Genomic DNA, 21,352 nt, shown 5'->3' with positions numbered 1-21,352 from the left:
CACAAGGCCAAGAAAAGCTGTCATTTGAGAGCAACAAACATCTCAAAAAAGTGTGGAATATTAACTTGAAATTCGACTTGAATAATTCATCAGTCATCCGAAATGTTGCATATTAATTTTCAGCTGATTGACTAATTGTTGAAGCTCTGCATATAAAGGAGACAAATTTGGGAGGATAGAAAAATACATCATCATGTATTTTCTTACAGTTGAAGGGTCAGATTACAGTAGCTTTAAGATTACAATAGCGTCTGTGCATCAAACAAACAAAAGGCATACAATTATGGATGTGTGGAGGTGATGGTCAACTCAAAAACATTTTTTCAAAGTAGTTAACCTTCATAGGCTGATGTTAATCATTGTGATTGCCATATAATTACAGTAGGTTATGTGAATTACATACCCATTAAATTTCTGAATAGACAGACAGATAGACTGCATGAGTTTGATTACTTTGAAATGCTGAGTGTGATTTGACCTTAACGCTGAGCGGCATCCAGCTGCCTCCCCTGGAGAAGAGGGATGTTTCCTCAGTGCTGTGCTGTAGTGTAGAGGGGCTGTTCCCTCGGCAGATCCCAGCTCAGTCCGTCCAGAGCAGCGGCGCGGATGAGCGCTGGGGACTAGGCGGCAACACAACGACGCATTTCACAGGTAAGAGTGGTCCCAGGTCGAGTCGTACACCGCTTTTAACCCAGGCAGTCGTCGGACTTCTGTTTTTTTTTCTTTGTCTTTTTTTTTCTCCACATTTCGCGACACATGCGATCGACAGAGGCGGCTGAGAGCAGCTGCTGTGAGAAACAGACAGAGGTGGAGAGTCGCATCTGCTCTGTCTTCAACATTTCCAGCGGTCCTTCAACTTACAGTCAAGACAGCCACCTCGGCACTCTCCTGCCCGGCTGTCCCTGCCACCTCTGCCGAGATTAGAGGATTTAAGACGACAGTGTGGTACTTTCAGGACGCGACATTAGAAGGTGAAGGAGTGGGAGGATGGCGGTCTTCATTTATTTATTTATTTATTTTAGTTGAAACGTGTGTGGTGGCGACTGGCACTGTTTGCGGACGCAGTCCTATCAGTTGAAGGTTAAAGATTGCTGATGAAGCTAGCCGGGCTAGCGTTAGCCCCGTTATGTGTGGTTCTCTGTTGTGGAAGAGAGGCCAAACTCCGTCCAAATTACGCAGTGTTATGCGTTCTAGCTTACGAACAGAGATTTATAATGAGAAGAACACTAATTAAGGACTTAAGCGAAACAGTGCAGCCGTGGCTTGTATTCGGTGAACATTCTGTAGTGCTTTACTTAAATACAATTTGAAGTTGTAGGATTGCTTTGCCTTTATTTTCCTCAGCGGTATTCCGTTCACAATGTACTGTGATGGATGATAGTTGCAGCTGGAGTTCTGAAACAGAGGTATTATTGATACACAGTCTGTATTGGGTCATAAAGCCGCCGAATTTAATCAAAGACCTCTGCTGATCCGTATAAGGTATTAAGTCTTTAGACAGGTATGCGTTTGTTGCTTAGTGTAACGAAACCTTAAACGGACAGATGTTTTAACGGAATTTGGCTTGGTTTCTCCCTGCGTCTCTCAACTGCGCGCATTAGGGCTAGGCTAGTAGCTGCTACGGCAGCAACCTGCAAGGAATCAGCGGGGCTAGCATCATGCCAAGCCTGTCAATCATTTCATAACGACATGATGACGACATCTGGGTTCAGCACTGTGTAGCTCGCAGTCCTAGTCGGATGTTTAGGAAGACCAAATGGTGAGGGAAATTAGCTGCAAGGAGCTTTTGCCAAACGGTATGCCAAGTTTAGGCTGCTTTGATGTTTGCATGTTGTCACTTTGTCACACCTGCTGTTTGCATGATGATGGCTGCTGCTTGACCTCTCTTCTCCTTCCCCCATGCAGCCTCCTGCACACACTGCCTCATAACGTTGCATGATTGTGCTGTCAGAACAGTTATCCAGCCGTTTAGCTGAAACTATTAGGATAAATAGTGCCTAAGATTTACATTTTAATATTGAACGCTGGACTTTGCAGGTTTTTACAGTGTAGTAATATTTAATAGTCCTACAAGACTGAATGGATAGAACTCTTGCTGCGCTGCTCTGCTCTTTAATCATACCTCTCATTATGTCATAGTGTTAGGAATTTCCAAATGGCTTTAATTTTAGAAGGTCTTGCGCATAAATTGTCACTGTCACTGAGGGACCTCTTAAGGCCAGACTGCCAATTCAAGATTCACCTGATGTGTTAAAGTTCAAGATTGTGCTGTCATTTGGTTATGACGATGCTGTTGCAGTGAACAAATGGAGTACGATCATCTGAAGTATGGGTGTTTTCAGTCCCACAGCATTTGAACAACTCACTCCTATTAGTGCTGGTCTATCATTGCCTCAGGTCTGATTGTTTTGGTAGTGTTGTTTATTATGGAAGTACATTGCCCAGCAGTGATCCGTTCCTTCTTGCAAAGACCTTTCATAGCTCAGCGAGCTTGCATCAAAAGCTGCTAGTAAATGTCAGTAAAGAAGCATTTTCGAGACAATGTGGAGTGGATTTGCTGCAGCTGACAATTGAAATGACAAAATACTGCAGAACATAGCACCAGCTAATGTGCATTTTCACAGGAAAAGGTAAGAAAAATCTTAAGTGTGTGTGCATTTGCACATGTGTGTTATGTGGTAGGTCTCTCACACATCCTTAAGACTGGGATGGTGTGTGAACACAAGGCCCTGCTAGATGCCCTGGGGGTGGGGCTGGGTGGGGGTATGATGGGATGGGGAGTGTATTAAGAAGGGAAGCAGCTCATTAATTCCTTCCAGCAGCGGAGGAAAGGGTTGGTCAGCGAAAGTGGAGGGACCCTCCACGACCATGAGATGAGTCATACCAGTTCAACTTTCAGGAGTGGTCCAAACAGCCAGAGATAAGTGTGGGCTGGGATGACTTCCTGGTGTTGCAGGCAGTCTAGTTATCCTGGGGCTAGACTTTCCCTGTCCAGCAATTGTGTGTGCGCTAGTCGACAGTCTTCCTCTCTCTGTCGATCTTCTTTATCTCTAGGCCAAGTACATCAAGAAATTAGTTTTTCAGCCATTGGGTAGCGATAACCGAAGCCTTTGAAAGCCATCTGATGTTTGCCTGGCTACAGGGATCCCCTCTGAGGTCATGTGTGATGTCACATATGATGTCAGAGCAGAGGTGGTGCAGGCAGGAGGAAGGAGACTGCTGGATAAAACCAGCCAGAAACATGTGAAAGCCACTGACATCTGCCAGTGTGCCTCTCAGAGCGAGAACGCAGGACCGTGTATCTGAGGCCTGAAATGCACGATCATCATAGATATTGTTATGAGCTGGATGCCATCCGGTGAATATTCATGTGTTTGGCAGATGGCTGGCCTGCCTGCTTTGTGATTTCTGTGTGTCAGTTTTAAGCCAGCGTTCAGTTGAAGCCCTTGAGATAACCCTGACCATTCATTTCATGTGTTTATATAGCAGTTTTCCACATTCATCATGACAACATTAAGTTATATTGTGTGGGTGAGCCTTTTCATCCCACCTGTAATCTGCATCACAGTCATCTGTCAGCATAATTATACTGTTACATCCTACTGGCACATCCTACCAGCTTTCTTATATCATGTTTATTTATATATGTTATATTTGTGCTGTGCTTTGCTTTCCTGATGAAGGGTAGTGTCTTGGTATGTTTATGTTGTTTTGTACCTTTCCCTCTCTAATACCGAGAGGCATGCGGAGTCCATCTGATTAGCAGAAAGCCAGAGCGTGCTAACCCTTTGATCACTGTGTTTCTGGCTGATAAACCATGCCACTGTCATCTCTAGCAAACCCTGGACCTTGACAAACACTAATTACCACGAAGCCAGTTTGGCATGCTCAGAAACAGCATGGGTTGGGAATAGTTCAGTACAGGTGAAGCCTACTGTGTTTCTGAACAGTGCCTCAGTGGATTAGCCTGCCTAATAACTTCTCTTTTATGTTTTTCTTCTTTCCCTCATATGAAATGATCATTTGCAAGTGCTGGCAAACGCTGGAGCTGTGGTGTTTTGGAGTAAATGCGTAACCCTGAATCTTCCTCTACATATGCATTCAGTTGAAGGAAATCGCATGACGTCAGATCGCAACATTTCAGCTGAACTGAGCTAATCCTTCATTACAATGGAAAATGAGTCTGTTGATATAATTACCCTCACATTGTCAGTGTCTTACTTCTTGCTGCACAGCCTTGACTTGTGCATTAATGAGCTATTAGCTATACCGCTCTTGTGTGTAAGCCAGTTGTAATTTTCTGTGGGTTGAAATGCCGATACTGCACTAGACAAATGTTTGGCTGTACTAGTTTTTGACCTTCTGAAATGAATCAGAACCAGACCATACTGTTTCAGATCGTGATGTGTTGGAATATGGTGGAATAAAAACAACCCCACTCCCCACCACCACCACCACCCCTCATCCCATCCTGCCTTTGATTTCGTTGCCAGTGGAGTCTGACTGTAATAAGTTTTGGACCGAGGCAATGCGGTGAGAATATCTTAGCGGCCCACATGCTATTGTCTGTGAGCTGCCATTCACAAAAGCAAAACAACTGTTGCCATGGGATATGCTCAACAAAATAACACAAGTGGGTGTTTTTTTGGCTAAACCTTTCTGCATGAGCTAATTGAATCACAATGCCTGATGCTACTCTCTGTACCAGGAGGGCGTGGATGCTGAGGAAGCACATGGTTTGCAGCGTGGTGATGATCCCTCTTTTGTAAACATCATCCTGCTGTTGCTACTATCATTTCAGCAGATGTCCACTTGATAGCTTACAAACCTGATTTTAAAACTTTTTTTTTTTTCACTGTTGTATCATAATTGCTCTAACCTATAGCTGCATGACTCCTGATCCCTACGGTATCTTTCTGATGGATGGCGAGGGTCCAGAGGGCAGATAGCTCCCCTGATAATATGCCTACACTCTATGTTGCTGAGTTACAGTCTACCTGAAGTGGAGAACATTATGCCTTCTAGAGGTCAGCATGGGGTAAAATATGGCCTGAGGTTGTTTGACTGTTTATTCTTCTGGCCCCAGCCAAAAGCAGCCCTCTGATTTCTTTCCCCGGGACAAACAGGAGCCTGCAGAGAGCCTGATTGGAAACATTTGCGACACCGTCATCTCTCCTCCGTCCCCACAGCGATGCACTTCCTCAGGAAGAGAGACGGCCCTTCTGCTGGACACAGTGATGTCACATAGATAAACAATCTGCGGATTGCTGTTTGCAGAATGTGATGGGCTGTCATCCCTGAGAAACCCCTGTGCGTGCACAGTCCTAACAGATGCAGGCCAGAGACTAGCCAAGTACACACCCACTCGGGTCAGTTATAGATCCAAGGAGACTGGGAACAATGTGGTGGAGAGGTGCGGCTCTTGTGGAATATTTTAGGAAGCAGGCTAATCGTCTTTTTGGTTCCAGGCTCTGGTGTATGAGATTTCTTTTGTTGTGGTGTTTTTATGCTGGAGACTGTTAAATCCAGATTTGCTTTTGTCTTCACTTTTTGAAGGAAAGTTCTATTTTAACACGTCTGTGTCTTCTTCAGGACAACATTAATACACTGTTACTTAATTTGTTTTGACCAGAGGGTATAAAATCTGTTTCTTTACTTTATACATGTTATGCAGTGTATTCTTCATGCTTACTATGTATAAAGTCTATTTACATAATCTGCAATACATGCCTACAATCTTGACTGTTTTCTAGCACCCTCTACCTCTGCAGTTCTGTCATCCCCGAGGCCTGATCTAGGTCTCTGTCCTGCATTGTCTGCCACCAATGCTGTCCCTCTGCTTCCCTTCCTCCCCACCTCCCCGCCATGCCCTCATCTCAGTTGGTCCATGAATAAGGAGCTGACACCAAACTGTCAACCTGCAAACCGTCATGCCCCTGCAGCTTGCTGCCGGTGTAGCCACCAGTATGGGCACACGCCCCCCACCCCATGCAGCTAAAAAAAATGCTTGTATTTGTTTTTACTTAACAAGCCATGCCCTTGACAAAAGTTCACTTGACCTCAAAAGTGGTGGTCTTCCATGTTTCAACGTGCACTAAATGAAAATGCTGTTACCGTAGTAGTGCTGATCAGAGAAAATGTGGAGGCTGGTGTGAGGGTTGTCTGTAGGGAAATGCCTGCCCTCATGTGGTTCTCTTTATTTTTAGCTTACTTTGCAGCATATGTTATCCATAAACTCTATCATTAATTTCTCTCTTTGAGTGAGGCGTGTCATTAAAATGCAGCAGATATGCACTTTTTTTTTGGTTGCCAGATTCAAGAGCCTGCGCTGCCTGTCTTTTTTCACACTAGAAGGCATTGTGGTGAAACACAATGTTGTTGTGTTTAGGGGGATGAAAGCCAGCCATTGTTGCATACCGTTGCTTGAATCTGAGGTTTTATTTGATATAAAATGGGTAATTCCATTGCATAACAGCATTAGCAGCATTTAAACTGAGCTTGTCATAGGAGGGAAGGAGTGGGGGTGGGGTACTGGTAAGGGTAGTGAATGAGGGTAGGTCACTTTACAGGAGGAAATCCTCACTTTTACTGATAATAGAGATAATCCTCATTTAGTGATGACACCAAGAGCAGTAGCCTCAGATTAAAGGTTTAGCGAGATGAGACAGCATATGGACGTGCAGTTAAGACAGGTTAATGTGCAGATGTCATAACAAAAGTGAATTATCATATTAATAAACATAGCTCTTGACCTCAGGCTTACTTAATTAAGCCTATGCATGGCCAAAGGGATAGGGTTCATCTACAGGAAAGGAAGGGAAGTGATACTGATCTGACTGTTGGTCTTGAAGTCTTTGGCCTGGTATGGATATGGATTTCTCTACCACTGTAGTGAAACCTAATGTTTGTTCTCACGTCAAAGTATAGAATAAAATGTATACTCCCTAGAAAAAACATATAGAAGAAGAAAATCTTGTTTATCAGATGAATGTCGTTTGTTGTGACAAATGGCCACAAATATTACCATTTTTAATTCCATTTTGCTGGTATTTACAGTATTTCAGACACTGTGTGACTTATTGAACATAGTCACTGGCCTGCTGCCCAGTCCAGTTGCTCAGTTCAACTATAGTTCATAAAATAACAGTCCATGAAAAAGTACAAACCAAAACCCATTTGCTGCATCGATATTGTTCACAAGAACCTCCTCACCAAACTCAGAACTAGCCTCTTCTTGAGGAGATTACTCAAAACACAAATGGAAAGAGTTAAACTCAACTAAAGTAATAACTGGGTAAGCGCCAAGAGTCAATCCTCCAAAACTAACAGGTTTAAGGTTTCAAATGAAAAAGATAATCGTATTAGAGAGCCAGACATACAAAGGGAGCGGCATTTCACGGTCTTGGATCCTGTTAATCACCTAGTAGGCTATCCTAGGGTTCAGGTGCAAGGAGGAGGGAGGAAACAGGAGGAAATAGAATAGGGTAGTGATTGTGCCCTCTGAGTCAAGACTTCATTCATAGTTGGATTTATGCATCTCTGTGGGACTTTCATGGCTAAAGAAATGCTAAGAAGCAAAACAAATACTAATCTGTTTGCAGCTGAATACATTTCGATGAGGCTGTGTTGGCCGTATGTTTCTTTCTGAAACAATTTGTCTCTGCCATTAAACAGTCATCGTGTGATTGGCTTTTAAACTATCTGAACACCATTAGATTCTGGCAATGATTCTCATTGTCTGATTCTCATACTACTCTTCCTGAAGAGTACTGAATGAGTGAACTGCAACAGCATCTGTCCTGTTGACAAGACGGCAAGCACGACTTCATCAAGGGCATTACATCATGAGCAGATGTACTGGGTATTATCAGTTCAGTTCCTCATCAGCCCTTGATACCAATACATATCTATCTATCTATCTATCTATCTATCTATCTATCTATCTATCTATCTATCTATCTATCTATCTATCTATCTACCTATCTATCTATCTATCTATCTATCTATATCTATTAGTTTGTTAGTTATTAATTGTGTTGTCCATAAAATATGCAAAAACATGAGAAGTTCCCATCACAGTTTCCCAGAGGCCAAGGTGACTTCCTGGATTGCATGTTTTGTTCAACCAATACTCAAATCCACAACTATATTTAACCAATGATCGTAGCATGTGACATCATTAGTTCAGATCCTTTCAGTTCTGATATTCTATAATTTTTGTAGTGATTTGAATTCTGTAATTCATGGATGTACCATATCATATATGCAGAAACTTTTACATCACCTCAAGCAGAAAAACAAGAGGAGAGCCAAAAATCCAGTGAAGAGCACAACAGCTATTCTGAAGTTTTTAACCCAAAATATTTTACAGTATTTTGTCATATTGTCAAGAAAGTCATTATCATAGAAAGAAAATGGTCATATTGTTTTAGGAGTATATTGCTGTATTTTTTTTAAGGATTCAGAAATGATTGCAAAATGTTTGGAGTGTTCAAACCAACATGAAATTTTTTTAGGGCATATAGCTCATCCTTTTAAACTATAGCCAGAAAATGCTTCTGGGATGAAGAAAAGGTGTCGAAAGAAAGGATGTAGCCTCACTGATGCAAAACATAAGCAGTGGTTGGCTGCTAACAGATACCTTACAGTCACTGTAGAGAAGTCTACAGGGAGCCCACTGTAAACAGTGACATTTCAGTGCAGCACCAGCAGCTTTCTCAAATTCTTGTCGTTACTGATCATCGTGCTGTTGAGGGTTATTTTTGAGGTTTTGTTGTTTACCTACTTGTGCTCCTCAGTTCTGGATGCGGACGGGTTTGGTGCCGGTGATCTCCGAGTGAGATGGAAAGAGGGTTGTTGCTAGGAGGACTGGAGAAGAGAGAAGGGAGGGACAGGCTGCTGGGAAGGCGGGTGATCTCAGTTTTGTCGTGGCGGCTTCGAATTTGAGTTCTGGTTTTTTTTTGTTTTTTTTTTTTTCATCCCCTCAACTGTCCATGGGACCCTTGACAAAAACTGGACACGGGTAGCAGAGATAAAGGTTTTATCATCACCTTCTTTTCTCTGTCTGTTTTGTTGTCTCTTCATGTCGCCCCCCTCTTTCTTTTTTTTCCCAGTGATGGCCTCAGCTGCGCAGCTGTGCCGGTGATCCTGCCGCTGCACGTAGGGGGGAAGAAGCAGAGACGCCTTGACAACCGACCTACCTTCCTCTCTCTGGAAAAAAAAAACAAAAACAAAAAAAAAAACACAGTCAGAGGAGGAGAAAACGAAAACACACCAGCATAAACAAATGCGACCATGTACAGCGTGGAGGACCTCCTCATCTCTCATGGATACAAGCTGCCCAAGCATACCACCTCCTCCTCCACCCCTACCCCAGCCCCCGCATCCTCGTCCCGACAGGCTCCCTTGTGTTCACCACCCTCCTACAGCAAACATCATGAAGTCTTAGAGAACATGCCCGGCCCCAGGACAGTGAACGGCTATGAAAGAGGGCCTGGGGTGCCCTATGGGAATGGTGGTGGGACCAGGCAGCCCCAAGCATATGGCAGTAGCTGTCCTAACAACAATAACGAACCCAGGGACAGGAGCCAGTCCAGGCGGGATGGTGAGAACCGGAGCCAAATTGACACCCACTCCTTGGGAGAGTCGCTGACCTCAGACAGTGGGTAAGACATAGTCTGTGCTGTACCTTGAGACCAGCTCTATTCTGAATGTGGTTGTCCTAAACCTTCAGTGATAAATGACTAATTTTTTATTGCTATGGTGTTTTAATGGAATAGTATAATGAAATTAGATAAGTGATCATGGAGCTCTGCAAGGGTAGCTTTAATTGAACCTCCTAACACTGACGCCCAGTCCCCTTGCAATCTCTCTCTCTTTCCTCTCATGTCATCATTGTTTCCCTCTATCCTCCTCTTCCCAATCAAGTCTTGGGTAGGGGAGGAGGGATAATGTGTGCTCGGGTCTTAATCTGTCACATGGGACCTTGGAGTCGTAATCAAAACAGCTTTTGGGCAAACCTATGTGCCCCATATGAGCGTGCCCAGTCTTACACACACCCAGGATGCCAGGTTTTTCGGCATACCCTCTTCCTCATTCTTTCCCCAAACATAACAAAAAAAGCTTAACTGACTTCCTCTGTTTCACAAGTATTATCCCTACTCCTGCATTATAATGCATATCCCATCAATAATACAGGATTTATATAGGGTTTATTTAAATATGCATATGCAGTGTAGGCTATATTTAGCTTGGTCTGGAGTTATGCAATTGAAACCCTCTCGAGTAGGGACTGTCAGAGCATATGATATTTCCAGAGATATCGCCAGGCTGCAGCCAATCTGTTTTTTCCTGAAAATAGGATTGTTTACTTTGCCTATTTGCACCAGTTAGGGGGGAAGGGGGTTAGTGTGCTGTAACTGAGACAAAGTCAATACAGCTGTTCTCATATCCACACAATTAAGTAGGCTTGTCAGACTTTTTCGATTTTTCCTTACATTTTGTTTGGCTGACTTTCTTTTTTCTCCCCTAATCCCCATTGCCACCAGCCAGTGACAGAGCATCTGAAAATAGTGAAATGACCTTGAATAATGTCAGTGCTTGTGTTCGTGTTTTTATCACTTTGGTTTTATTCTTTGAGACCAGTAATCCGCATTTTCATGTCGCTGCTCTGCCAGTGCTATCAGAGCATTCTGTTGGGAATGTGGGAATTGCTAAGACATATGTTCTGTGTGTTGTTTGTTCATCCCTCTTTTTTTCCCTCTCTTCCAAATCCGTTTTGCCTGGCAGCTTTAGTTTAGATAAGAAACAGGCCTATCTTGGCACTCCCATTAGACAGTGCTACTTTGACCCAATTAGACTAATGATGGTAACTCATCTTACATGAAATGCCCTCAAATTTAGCAGATTGACATGGCTAGCCCCCTTCCTTCAGCAAACATCTCTGGTCAGCGATGATCATGGATAGAAATGTCAAGGACGCTCAGTGGCCTCAGCCTTGAGGGGGTGTTCACATGTGCTCGCGTCTTGTTTGCCCTGTCAGTCAGTCAGTCACTTCACAAATAGCCTGAAATGATCAGGCTGTATGCAGAGACCCATTTTGTCCTGTTGTAGCTCATCAGGTCTGCCATCAGACATCTTCTCAGAGATGTGGTAGGGTTTTTGTGAAATGCAGCTCATTTTCTCAGATTAAAAGCTAAAGGACAGTGCAATGGAGAGATTGTCAGTGAAACGTCCTCGAAATTGTGGATCTGTCTTGAAGGACATTCGGTGCCAACAGCCACAGTGTGTCATTGTGTAATGTGTTGTGTGTCATTGTGTCCCATAGAAAATCACAGTTAACAGACATTACACTGCTACTCATGGTCATCTGTCTCCATCTAGTGGTAGATGCTGTCATTTTCTTTAATTTGCCCATATTGCATATTGTGGTTATTTAGTATCCCTTTGATGCCCCCCCCCCTTTTTGTTTGGTTTAATGCTTCTGAACAATTGTATTTCAGTGTTTTGAATGCTTTGAATGAATGTTTCAAAGTGCTTAGCTTTGTGTTGTAGCCTACTAAATTGTATTGGCTCATCTCTACCATCTCAGTCTGATTCTGTTTCAAATACTTGAAACAAACTAGTTCATATGAAGTAATCTGAGCAAGTCTGAATACATAAGTGTTTATAGTGATAGATGATAATCCAAGGCTGGTTGAACTGCCTGGTGTCATAGATCAAATGCAGAAATAGTGGCAGGCACTTTTGGCCAGTCTCTTATGGAAGGAATTCATAGAGAAATAATTTCAAACTCTGCTCACCCCTGCACACTTGGCCAGTTGTTATGTTAACTGGGCTTGCTTGTCAGATTTGGAGAGTAACAAAAAGCCAACTCTGATGTCATAAAGGTGTATTCAGCCATCCATCAAGCACTTCACTAGAAGCATACCAATGCCTTTATTTGTGTGTGTTTCTTCAAAGGTTCTGTGATGGCACCAGAGGCCCTCAGTCACAGTCCAAGGATGTGTCCTACTGGAGAAGGAGAGGCCAAGATTTCACTGTGCTGCTGGACTATGCTGACTTCAGAGAGTCCCATGGTGGAGGACAGGGGGGTTGCCGCATGCCGGAGGGGTCTCAACAAGCAAGAGGCCAAGAGTTGTCTGCAGAGGAGCGTCAGAGGGTAGCTCAGGAGAGACAGCGATGGGCAGCCCAGGCCCAGGCGCAGACGCAAGCTCAGGCCCAGGTCCAGGCTCAAGCACGTTCTAGAGAGAGGGAAGCTGCTCTCCATCAGTGGAGGATGGCAACTGAGAGGAAGTGCCAGAGCTTGGGGACAGATGAGTGGCGTCCCGCTGTGAGCTTTGGCCGCCAGCTATCACAGAGTGAGGGTGAGCGCTGGACACAGGAGCAGCAGCGGCTCCATGCCAGGACACCAGAGGGCATGGTAGTCCACCCCAGGACCAAAGCCAAGTCCCAGTCCCTGCCGAGGATGCTGCAGCCTGAGAGCCTGCAGTATGTGGACATAGCCTTGTCTGGTCAGGAACTGTACAGGCGGGTTAATGGCCACCCTCTGTCACACCACGACCTTTATAGGGCAACCCGTTGGCCAGAGAATGGCAGGCCAGCTAGTGCCAACCAACTCTCAATGACACCAAAGGCCCGCTTCACCCGACCCCCCAGACCTCCCTCATATGAGATGCACCAGCAGATCAGGGGAAGCTGTGAGGTGCTGTCTGGGAGAGACTCAGTGATTCCCCAGGCCAGGGACAGAACACCACTTCCCATAACAAGGACAGGTGACCCCCAACTGGACTATTTTGCACAGGAATCTGGACCTCCAGGATACATCCCTCCTCCATCATATAAAAGAGCTCCTATAATGGGAGGGGGGCGCCGGGGATATGGTGAAATTACTGTTGACTACAGGTAAATTGCTTTTATTAAACTAATAAATTAGTGCTGAGTTTCTAAGAGCCAAACCATGTTTGTACATTTTTATTATTTAGTATATAATATATAGTATATAATAGTATAAACAGTATATACTGTATATATATATATATATAAAAAAATATAAATATCCCAGAGTTGCAAGATGTATAGATTATCTATATATACAAAGGTTTTCAAGAAATTTTCTACAAAAATATTTGTAAGGATGTGCAGGAATCCACAAACTATTACTGAATATTAAACTGTAATTTAGTAATAGATTCCCTCGTTGTCATTGTTACTTAGATAAAATGCAACTGTGTTATTTTTACTCCTAGGTACAAAGGGGGTGTGTACCAGCAGATTCAAATGGCTCCAGATGGATCTCACTGGTTCACGAGACATCCAGCAAGCTCCTGGCCAGATCCCCAGAGAGAAAGGTGTGTGTCTGGACAGAAGCAGCTTTACCCAGTGTATACTACCCAGGAGCGTCCGGGTGGAGCGATCCAATATATCCCCTTTGATGACCCCCGCATCCGCCATATTTCCTCAGCCCTGGGTGGCAACTCCTTGACGGACGCTGACAAGATCCGCCACATCCGCAACGAGCTTCCCAGCGTCACCGTGTCGGAACCTGCATCTGACGACAGTGCCTTTTTGCCCCCGCCATTGGGGCCTTTCATCGCTGCCAAATTGGCCGATGATGCTAACCAGACATCTTCTAGCGACTTAGACAATGACAATAACAGGTGGCACAGTGATTTGCACAAAGAGACTGTCGATAACTTCCCAGCGACTGACCAAAACTGCAACAACAGATATCCCAAAAATCAACGTCCTCCTCCATCTCCCTCTTCAGCCTTCCAGGCATCATTAGTAAGGACTTCTTCACACCGAGGGTCTAGCTCAGATCAGGTCTTTGCAGAAACCATCACCCAAGTGAAGAAAATTGTCCCAGATTCAGGGCCAGAAAACAACAGGAACACCAAGAGAAGAGTGAGTGAGACCATCTTCTGCCTTGTTTCTGTTCCTGTTCACACACCGGCTAACATTAACAAAGACTTAGCAGCAGATCAGAACAACAATGAGACAATACCAAGCCTGACTGTCACCAACACAGACACTTTTGCTGTTGGCCTCAAAGAGAGCCTGAATGTAAGGAGCAAGTCGGTGAATGAGATGCCCATCAAACCCCACTACTCTCACTTTCACACCAGCAGCACATCCTCAATAAGGAACTACAAGAGGGCCCCTCTAAGGAAGGAGATTATAGATGCGTGGGCACTTCAAGCCAATGAAGACAAAGAGTTGTGCTATGCCGGGTCCTGGCCTGGAAACCAATACCGAAACCAGGAAACCCAAACTGGCTCGCCTTTAACAGTGGTGAAAAGTCCAGAACCCCAGAGTCCTCCCAGGCGACAACATCCAGCTCAGTCTGTCTCAGACACAGCCACAGACAGTGGTCAGGGGACGGACACTAGTTCCTCTTATGGTTACCCTATGGCAGGCCAGAAAAACCTTCATCTCTCTAGTAACAGCGCCTTCTCTCGTCTCAACCTCAGCCCAACACAGTTGTCATCACCACAAACCTCACAACACGACCCATCCTCCCCTTCAAAGGCCCGGGATCAGGGGAACCAGCAGCCATTGTCTCCTAGGAAGAGCACCTCTAGTCCCCCGGAGAGTGCCGAGCAAGTGGCCTTTGGTCAGTTTCTCTTAAAGCCAGTGAACCGACGACCCTGTGATGCCATTGGTGAACTGGAAAGCATTAATAAGGAAATGGAAGACACAATCAGCAAGAGGCCCATTGTTGGTCAGTGCATTGATGATCTTCATGGTGTCAGTAAGAGATTAGACCAGTTTAAATCAGGAGCACATTTCACTGTTGGTCCAGAACCAGGCAGGGAGGCAATTAGTCTTCCTCCAATGCACATAGAAAAACCCAACAAGATAAAAGTCAGATCAAAATCTTTTGCCTCTACTGCTGATCTAGACTCCATGGACATGTTGAGTGCTTTCTCCAGGCCACAGGCCAACAACATACCACCAACAAATGAGCTATCCAAACTCCACAACCAAGGCCCCAAAGACATTTGCCTTCTGCCTTCACTACCGCCACACAATGAATCAAACCAGCTCTATAGACAGGACATCCCGGTCCCACAAGAGTCGTTGCTGAGGGATGTAGGATTAACAGTGTACACAGAGACTCCTGGTGGACCTGGGGAGCCAGTGCAACGCTCACTCTCAGTCCCATCTCCACTTGATCATAAGGAGCTTAGTCAGTCAGTGCAACTGTTGTGGGAGAGCAGAACAGCATTTCCTAAAAACAGCAGTAGCCCTGAGCACAATTCAAATAAAGAGCTTCAAGCTGAGTTAGAGACTGACAATAAAGCTAAATCAGAAAATGCTTTGCCATTCAGAGGTGAGGTAGGTAGGAGATCACCTCAGAAGGAGGGTTTAGCACATATCAACAGGTTGACCAGGGAGGTTTCTTTTGTCTTTGAGAATGATGATGGTGATAAGAGATGCACCATCTCTGAGCCTCTAAGCTATAAGAATGAGTCAACCATAGCAGATAAGCACCTTGAAAACTTACTGATTCAGGAGAAAGCCTATTCTTTACCTGCAGAGGACCTCAGCAACCTTTATGAGGTCAAATGTGCTAAAGGTATCCCTGAAAATGAGTCCATTGAGCAGAGGGCTGCCAGAATCCTGGGGATATCCGTCCCAGTGGAAGCCTTGGGTGTGACTGATAAACAGTCAGAAGACAGCCAGGGCAATAAGGATACTACCGTAAGTGAGAAAGTACAAAGCCAAGGCAGAGAGAAACAGCAGGTGGTAGGAGAGTGTGAGCAAGTTAAAGAAGAGACCCTGATTGTCCAGGGAGCAGAGACAGGGGATGTCAAGGAGATGGAATCAGGAGTGGACCACAAAGAGGGAGACATACAAAAGCACAGCAGCAACCACAGTGATGGTGAAGACAGCGAGGATCCTGATGTTCAGTCCCTAGTGGTATTGGACCTGCCTGAGTTTCCACCCAGTAAGCTTCCCCTATCCTTGCCTGTCACCCCTGATGAGAAGCTATCATTTAGCGTGTGCAGTATCGAGAAGAGGGGGCGAGGTGGAGCATGCAAACTAATTGAATCCCTGCAAGGTAAGCTAAACTCTTCTGCTTCTTCATCTGCTGCATCTCTGGGCAGGTCCTCCACAGACAGAATGGCCCGTCTGAAAGAGCTAGACTCAGTGTCCCGAATAAGACGCCTCAGTCTCAAAGGTTCAGACTCTGAGGAGAAGGATGGTGCTAGAGAGCAGGGTGAAGTTCAGGAAAACACTAAGGGGAAAGTTATGGATCAGCAAGATGAGGAACAGGATAATAAACTGGAGGAAGAGGCACAGAAGGAGGAGGAACACTCTGATGAACATAAAAATGCACATGAAATACAAGACAAGTTGGAAGGTCCTGAAGACAGTTGGGAAACTAACGAAGAAGAAAATGAGCAGTTATGTGAGGAAGAGCAAAGACAAGAGGATGAGGCAGAACAGATGAATGTTGAGATTGCACTAAAAGCAGAAAATGAAGGAACTACAGAAGTAGATTTGGAATTAAAAACAGAAGAGCCGGAAGAGGAGGTGGAGGTGAAAACTGAAGAAAAGCCTGTGGAGAAAGTAGTAGATGAACAGAATAGAGCAGAGGTCAATAGAGATGAGCTGACAGAATGCGCTGAGGGAGAAAAGTTGCCCAAACCAAAGCAACGCACCAAGCTCCAGAAGCCTCCTTTGCTTCCGAAACCTCGCAGTGTTCCCAAGAGAGAAATAACACTGCCACTCAGCTTCAGCAGTGGGACCTGTGGCCCCTCGAATATAGAGGATGAAGAGATGCTCTCTGTCTCAGGTGGGTATGAAGGAATGAAGAGGTCACCCTTTTATTGGCTTATCGTTCCGTGAGCATCATACTATATTAGCTATGTACGAATGGGTATGCTGTTGATTGCCATTCTTTTGTTAGAGAGATACTTGAACTTTATGGAAAATATTATTTGCGTTCTTTCACAATCAGTACTAATCTCATGGCTTTGCATTAAGTGCTTGTGAGTGGGTACTATACCTGCTTGATTTGAGGAAAATCTGTTATGTGAATAAGAAGGATGATATGACCCCAAACATTGCTAAACTTCTGCCCACTGAATAGAGAAATGAACTAACACATTTTGAACATTTTTTTATTGAAGAAATTGCATGTGTATACTGTGCTGGGACTTTTTTAAGTACATTTTGCTGATTATACTTAGATATTTTTACTTAAGTAAGACTTTTTGTGCAGGATTTGTACTAATAGTGATATATTTTCACAATGTGGTATTAGTTTTACTTTTACTTAAGTAGATCTGAGGTGGATCTGAATGTTCCTTCAACAACTGCCAGCTGGTGTTCTGTGTATCCAGGAGACCTAACAAACATGTTGAATACATGTCCTTCCTCATAAAGTATTTTTTTAAGTATTTTAAATCCTATATTTTTTGTCCATGTTTACTTTTAACACTCCTCTAACTCCCTGCCTTTGCTGACACAATGCTGTGTTTCTTGCCTTGTCACCACCACCTATAGATCACTGCAATAGTGTGAAACCATTGACAGGGCAATGCATTGTGTCACCCATCTGCATATTTAAGTGTTTGGTGCATGTACAATGTAAACAAAACTGAGAAACACTCTTAAAAAAAACTGTTCTGTAGTGTCACAAGTGGTCAGAGATGCCGCAGAGAACCTTTAATTTCCACCTTTTCAGGGACAAATAATACTGTTCTGACCTATTTTGGATTGGGTTTCATCTTGTTTCTTTCTCACTTGTCTCATCAGACTCCTACGACCCCAGTCGAGTGGAGAGAGTGTAACCTCTGACACTGCCTTCACCACAGTGGAAACCCGTTTTACTCAAGTTAACAGCTTTTTCCGACAACAAAGTCTTTCATCTCACCTCACGGCTTAGTCAGCTGTGACCCCTCCGATATTGTTATACATTACTTGTCACAGAACTCATTGTCCTGGTGCTGCGAGAGCATTTTTACAGCCAAATAAAGGCACTGTTGGTGCCAATTCTCCAGGCCTTTCAACCTTGTCTTTTCCATCCTCTCCACCTCTCAAAAAGTTAATTAGCTCAAACAAGCGGACTTACTCCTTATGTAGTTGTCTTGTTTTGCTTTTGAAAAAAATGCATGTCATTATTCCCGTCCACACTGGGGCTCCTTCTTGAGCTTGGGTGTTGAAATATGAATGTAACAGTGCTTCTGCTCAACAAACAACAAGAAATGTAACAAAACAAGAAAACAAGAAGGCAAAAGTATTGCATCACAATCAGTATTAACCTACACCAAATGTAAATAAGAAAGAATTATAAGATTTTATTAAGGATATGATAAATCAATTTAAGACATTTAATTGTTGGAGAAATGTATATTTTCTTATCTGTGTTAAGAAAAGACTAGATTTTTGGAAGTGTAGTCTATGGGTGTATTACTAATGAAACTCTGTGCTCTTTATTCTTATACTTGTGTGATAGAGAATGTACTCAGAAAGCCTGGATTGCGATGAGAAACACTGTGGTCCTTGAATAGTTTCACTCAAGAGCAATATAGTTGTCATATACGAGACGTTTGTGACATGACTGAGTAGTACGTCTCCATTTCAAGGAGCTGATCGCATTTAAATGTCTGCTTTAAAGCTCCATCTTTTGGTAGAAGTGTTAGATTTGCACTACTGAGATTATTGGCTTTATGATGCCAGCGAGCCCATGATAATCTCTTCAAATACTCAGAGATTACAAATGGAAGGATTCTTGTTCACACTTACCCTCCCTGTTGGTGCCACTAGTCTCAGCATCAGCAATCAACATGTATCAGAATCGCCTGATTTCAGTGTTATTTTTGTTCATCCTCATACTGTCAAATGGCAAATTTATATTTTGTGGCATTATTATTTTATTTAACAGTGGAGTTTTTCTTTGTTCATATCTTAGTTTGTATGTGATTTCAGAAGTGCTTTTATTTTGCAGAAAATGATAGATGTAGCTATATGGAACGCAGTGTGCCTTGTACACACTGTTTCTGTGGAGAACTTCATTTGTTTGTAACAAGCCTGGCTTTATGATTTACCAATCCTGTTTTAAACTGGACATCAGTAAATTATTTTACTTAAATAAAAACAGAAAATTGTTTTGGCAATAATAATAAAGTTTAGCTGAAGAAGCTTAACATCGATACTGTACAGGACATTGCTGTTGGGATACTAATCGCAGTATCTGTTCAATAATTTAATGTTGACATATCAGTCCTTTATAAGTTGTGGGCATAACTGGCAATTGGTTTACACTCACTTCACTTATGGGATAGCAATACAAGAAATTAAAAAGTATACCAAACCAACCTTTATGCTATGCATTGGACATCTACATTTACTGAGTTTAGTACAATGATTCAAAGCTAAAACTGCAACTTCTGGATTGCTTGTTTGACCCTGTCGCTCTTTGATCCAGCTGTATTTGATGTTGAACCCGTTGGATCTGGTTGTAGACTCGCATGGAAGTGGCTGTGACACCCAAGTTGATCATGCGAGGTTTTGTCTTTGTCCTGTTACCAGCTCAGTACCCGTACCTCTGTGTTCCAGGTAATGTGTTATCTGGTTGTTCTCGTACGTCTTTTTGTACTGCAAGTTCTTTGTAACATGATATAGACTATTGGTGCACATCTTGCTTTGATATTTTCTATTTTCATACAGAAGTATGTACAGCTTCTTTTGTATGCACAACATTTTTTTTTTCCTCTTTTTGTGCATGAAATGTGTAAGAAGTCACAGAGAAAAGGTGTATTTGCATATAATTGCATTTGGTACTATATAGTCTATCCAATAAACAACTGTTATTTTTCATATATAATGTATATTTTATTTTCAAAAAGTTATGCTACATATTTAAAACAGAACAAGGTATTTTTAGATTATTGTGAAAAGGGAACTGTTTGTGAAGGCGCAATATTTGTCTATATTTGAAATCATCTTTAAAATGATCAGAAATAGACAAGTGTGTGCTATTGTACAGTACTGCAGAGTATTCATAAATAAAAGTCTTTGCATGAAATAGTTTGTGATTTTGTTATGTTCATGAATATCTGGACAGTTATTCATATGTTTAATAATAATAATAATGATGCCTGAAAACTAAGGAACTACATACTGAATGGATTTCCATGGCCATGTTCACATATTGGGGGGTGCAGGGCACGACTTTGGTTTTGGATCCAACCTACCCCAGCAGTGTGAGTTGCATTACAGTCCCATTGCCTCCAAGTTCCTGTAAAGTGTAGTTTGCACAAAAGACCACACTTTGCAGCTTCGTAGATGCCCCGAGGCTCGGATATTCTATGCAGCGTTTGCATGTTCTCCCCGTGCCTGTGTAGGTTTTCTCTGGGTACTCTGGCTTCCTCCCACAATCTCAAAAAACGTGAACATTAGCTTAATTGACTACTCTACATTGCCCCTAGATCTGAGTGTATGAGTGGGTGTGATTATCTGTCTTTGTGTGTCAGCCCTGTGATTGACTGGTGACCAGTCCAGGGTGTACCCCACTTCTCACCTGGTGTCAACAAGTACAGAAAATGGATGGATGGATATCTTTTTTTTTTTTTCTATTTCTATTTGTGTGTCATCTGGAGAAAGAAGAAAGGAGCACAAGAGAAGTATAATTCTGACCTCTGTGACCACTCTCTAGTCTACTCAATGAACACTGACTTGATTAGATACAAACACATATGAATGATTTACAGTAGTAATTGAGGACTAAGATAACTCTCATACTGTGCTCAACCTCTGCTAGTTTTATGTCTGTAAGGTCTTTACTGCAGTGTGTCAATTACAGTGTGGCTGTGGGGAGCTATAATTGCTTGTGGAAGCAGTGGCCACATTATCAATCGATCAAAGAGAGTAATTTGTAAAACCTATATAATTAAATAGTGAACCAATGGAAGCATGCGAATAAGAACTCATTCGAACACGCACAGGGCAACCCAAACAGATTTCGTATCCATTGCCTCAAACATTGGGTCACAACAACTCACTATCAGTTAACCTCAAGGATATGTGTAACTAATGTATGGAGTGACGTTGTGCAGTGTCATGTCACAATGACGTACCACAGATCTCATGGTTTCATTAATCTAACGTGACATAAAAAATGGGGAGAGGCACTTTTTGCTGTTGGGGGATGGCTGCATCAGCAGACTGTTCGTTTTTATGGGCCAGAGCCTGAAGTAAATCTACTCAAATGACGAAGTTTTGCAAGCTCGTGCAGCTTTTGTCCGGGCCATATGAGGTGAGCTACAGTATTTGTATGAGAAGAAGTATGTCTGTTAAGTTTTTGTGTCTGCTGCCCTTTCAAGAAACTGGACTGCAG

The 21,352-nt window shown here is 43.2% G+C and overlaps 1 protein-coding gene across 3 annotated transcripts; it reads left to right on the top strand.

Moving 5' to 3' along the window:
* Window positions 1-431: 431 nt before the first annotated feature.
* Window positions 432-20,041, top strand: jcada (junctional cadherin 5 associated a). Of its 3 annotated transcripts, none has more exons than XM_046371508.1 (5): window positions 432-651; window positions 9,114-9,665; window positions 11,962-12,903; window positions 13,248-16,804; window positions 17,770-20,041. In XM_046371508.1, exons 2-5 carry the CDS (start codon window positions 9,295-9,297, stop codon window positions 17,802-17,804), a joined length of 4,905 nt encoding a protein of 1,634 aa, XP_046227464.1. In that variant the 5' UTR covers window positions 432-651; window positions 9,114-9,294; the 3' UTR covers window positions 17,805-20,041. The 3 variants fall into 3 exon arrangements, with proteins under 3 accessions (XP_046227464.1, XP_046227465.1, XP_046227466.1); XM_046371509.1 differs by lacking the exon at window positions 432-651 and adding an exon at window positions 673-971; XM_046371510.1 differs by lacking the exon at window positions 432-651 and adding an exon at window positions 8,982-9,022.
* Window positions 20,042-21,352: the final 1,311 nt, after the last annotated feature.

The sequence above is a fragment of the Scatophagus argus genome, chromosome 18 (genome assembly GCF_020382885.2).
Source record: "Scatophagus argus isolate fScaArg1 chromosome 18, fScaArg1.pri, whole genome shotgun sequence".
In the NCBI taxonomy this organism is placed as follows: domain Eukaryota; kingdom Metazoa; phylum Chordata; class Actinopteri; family Scatophagidae; genus Scatophagus; species Scatophagus argus.
The sequence above is the reverse complement of the archived record's forward strand: the minus strand, read 5'-3'. Positions and strand labels throughout refer to the sequence as shown.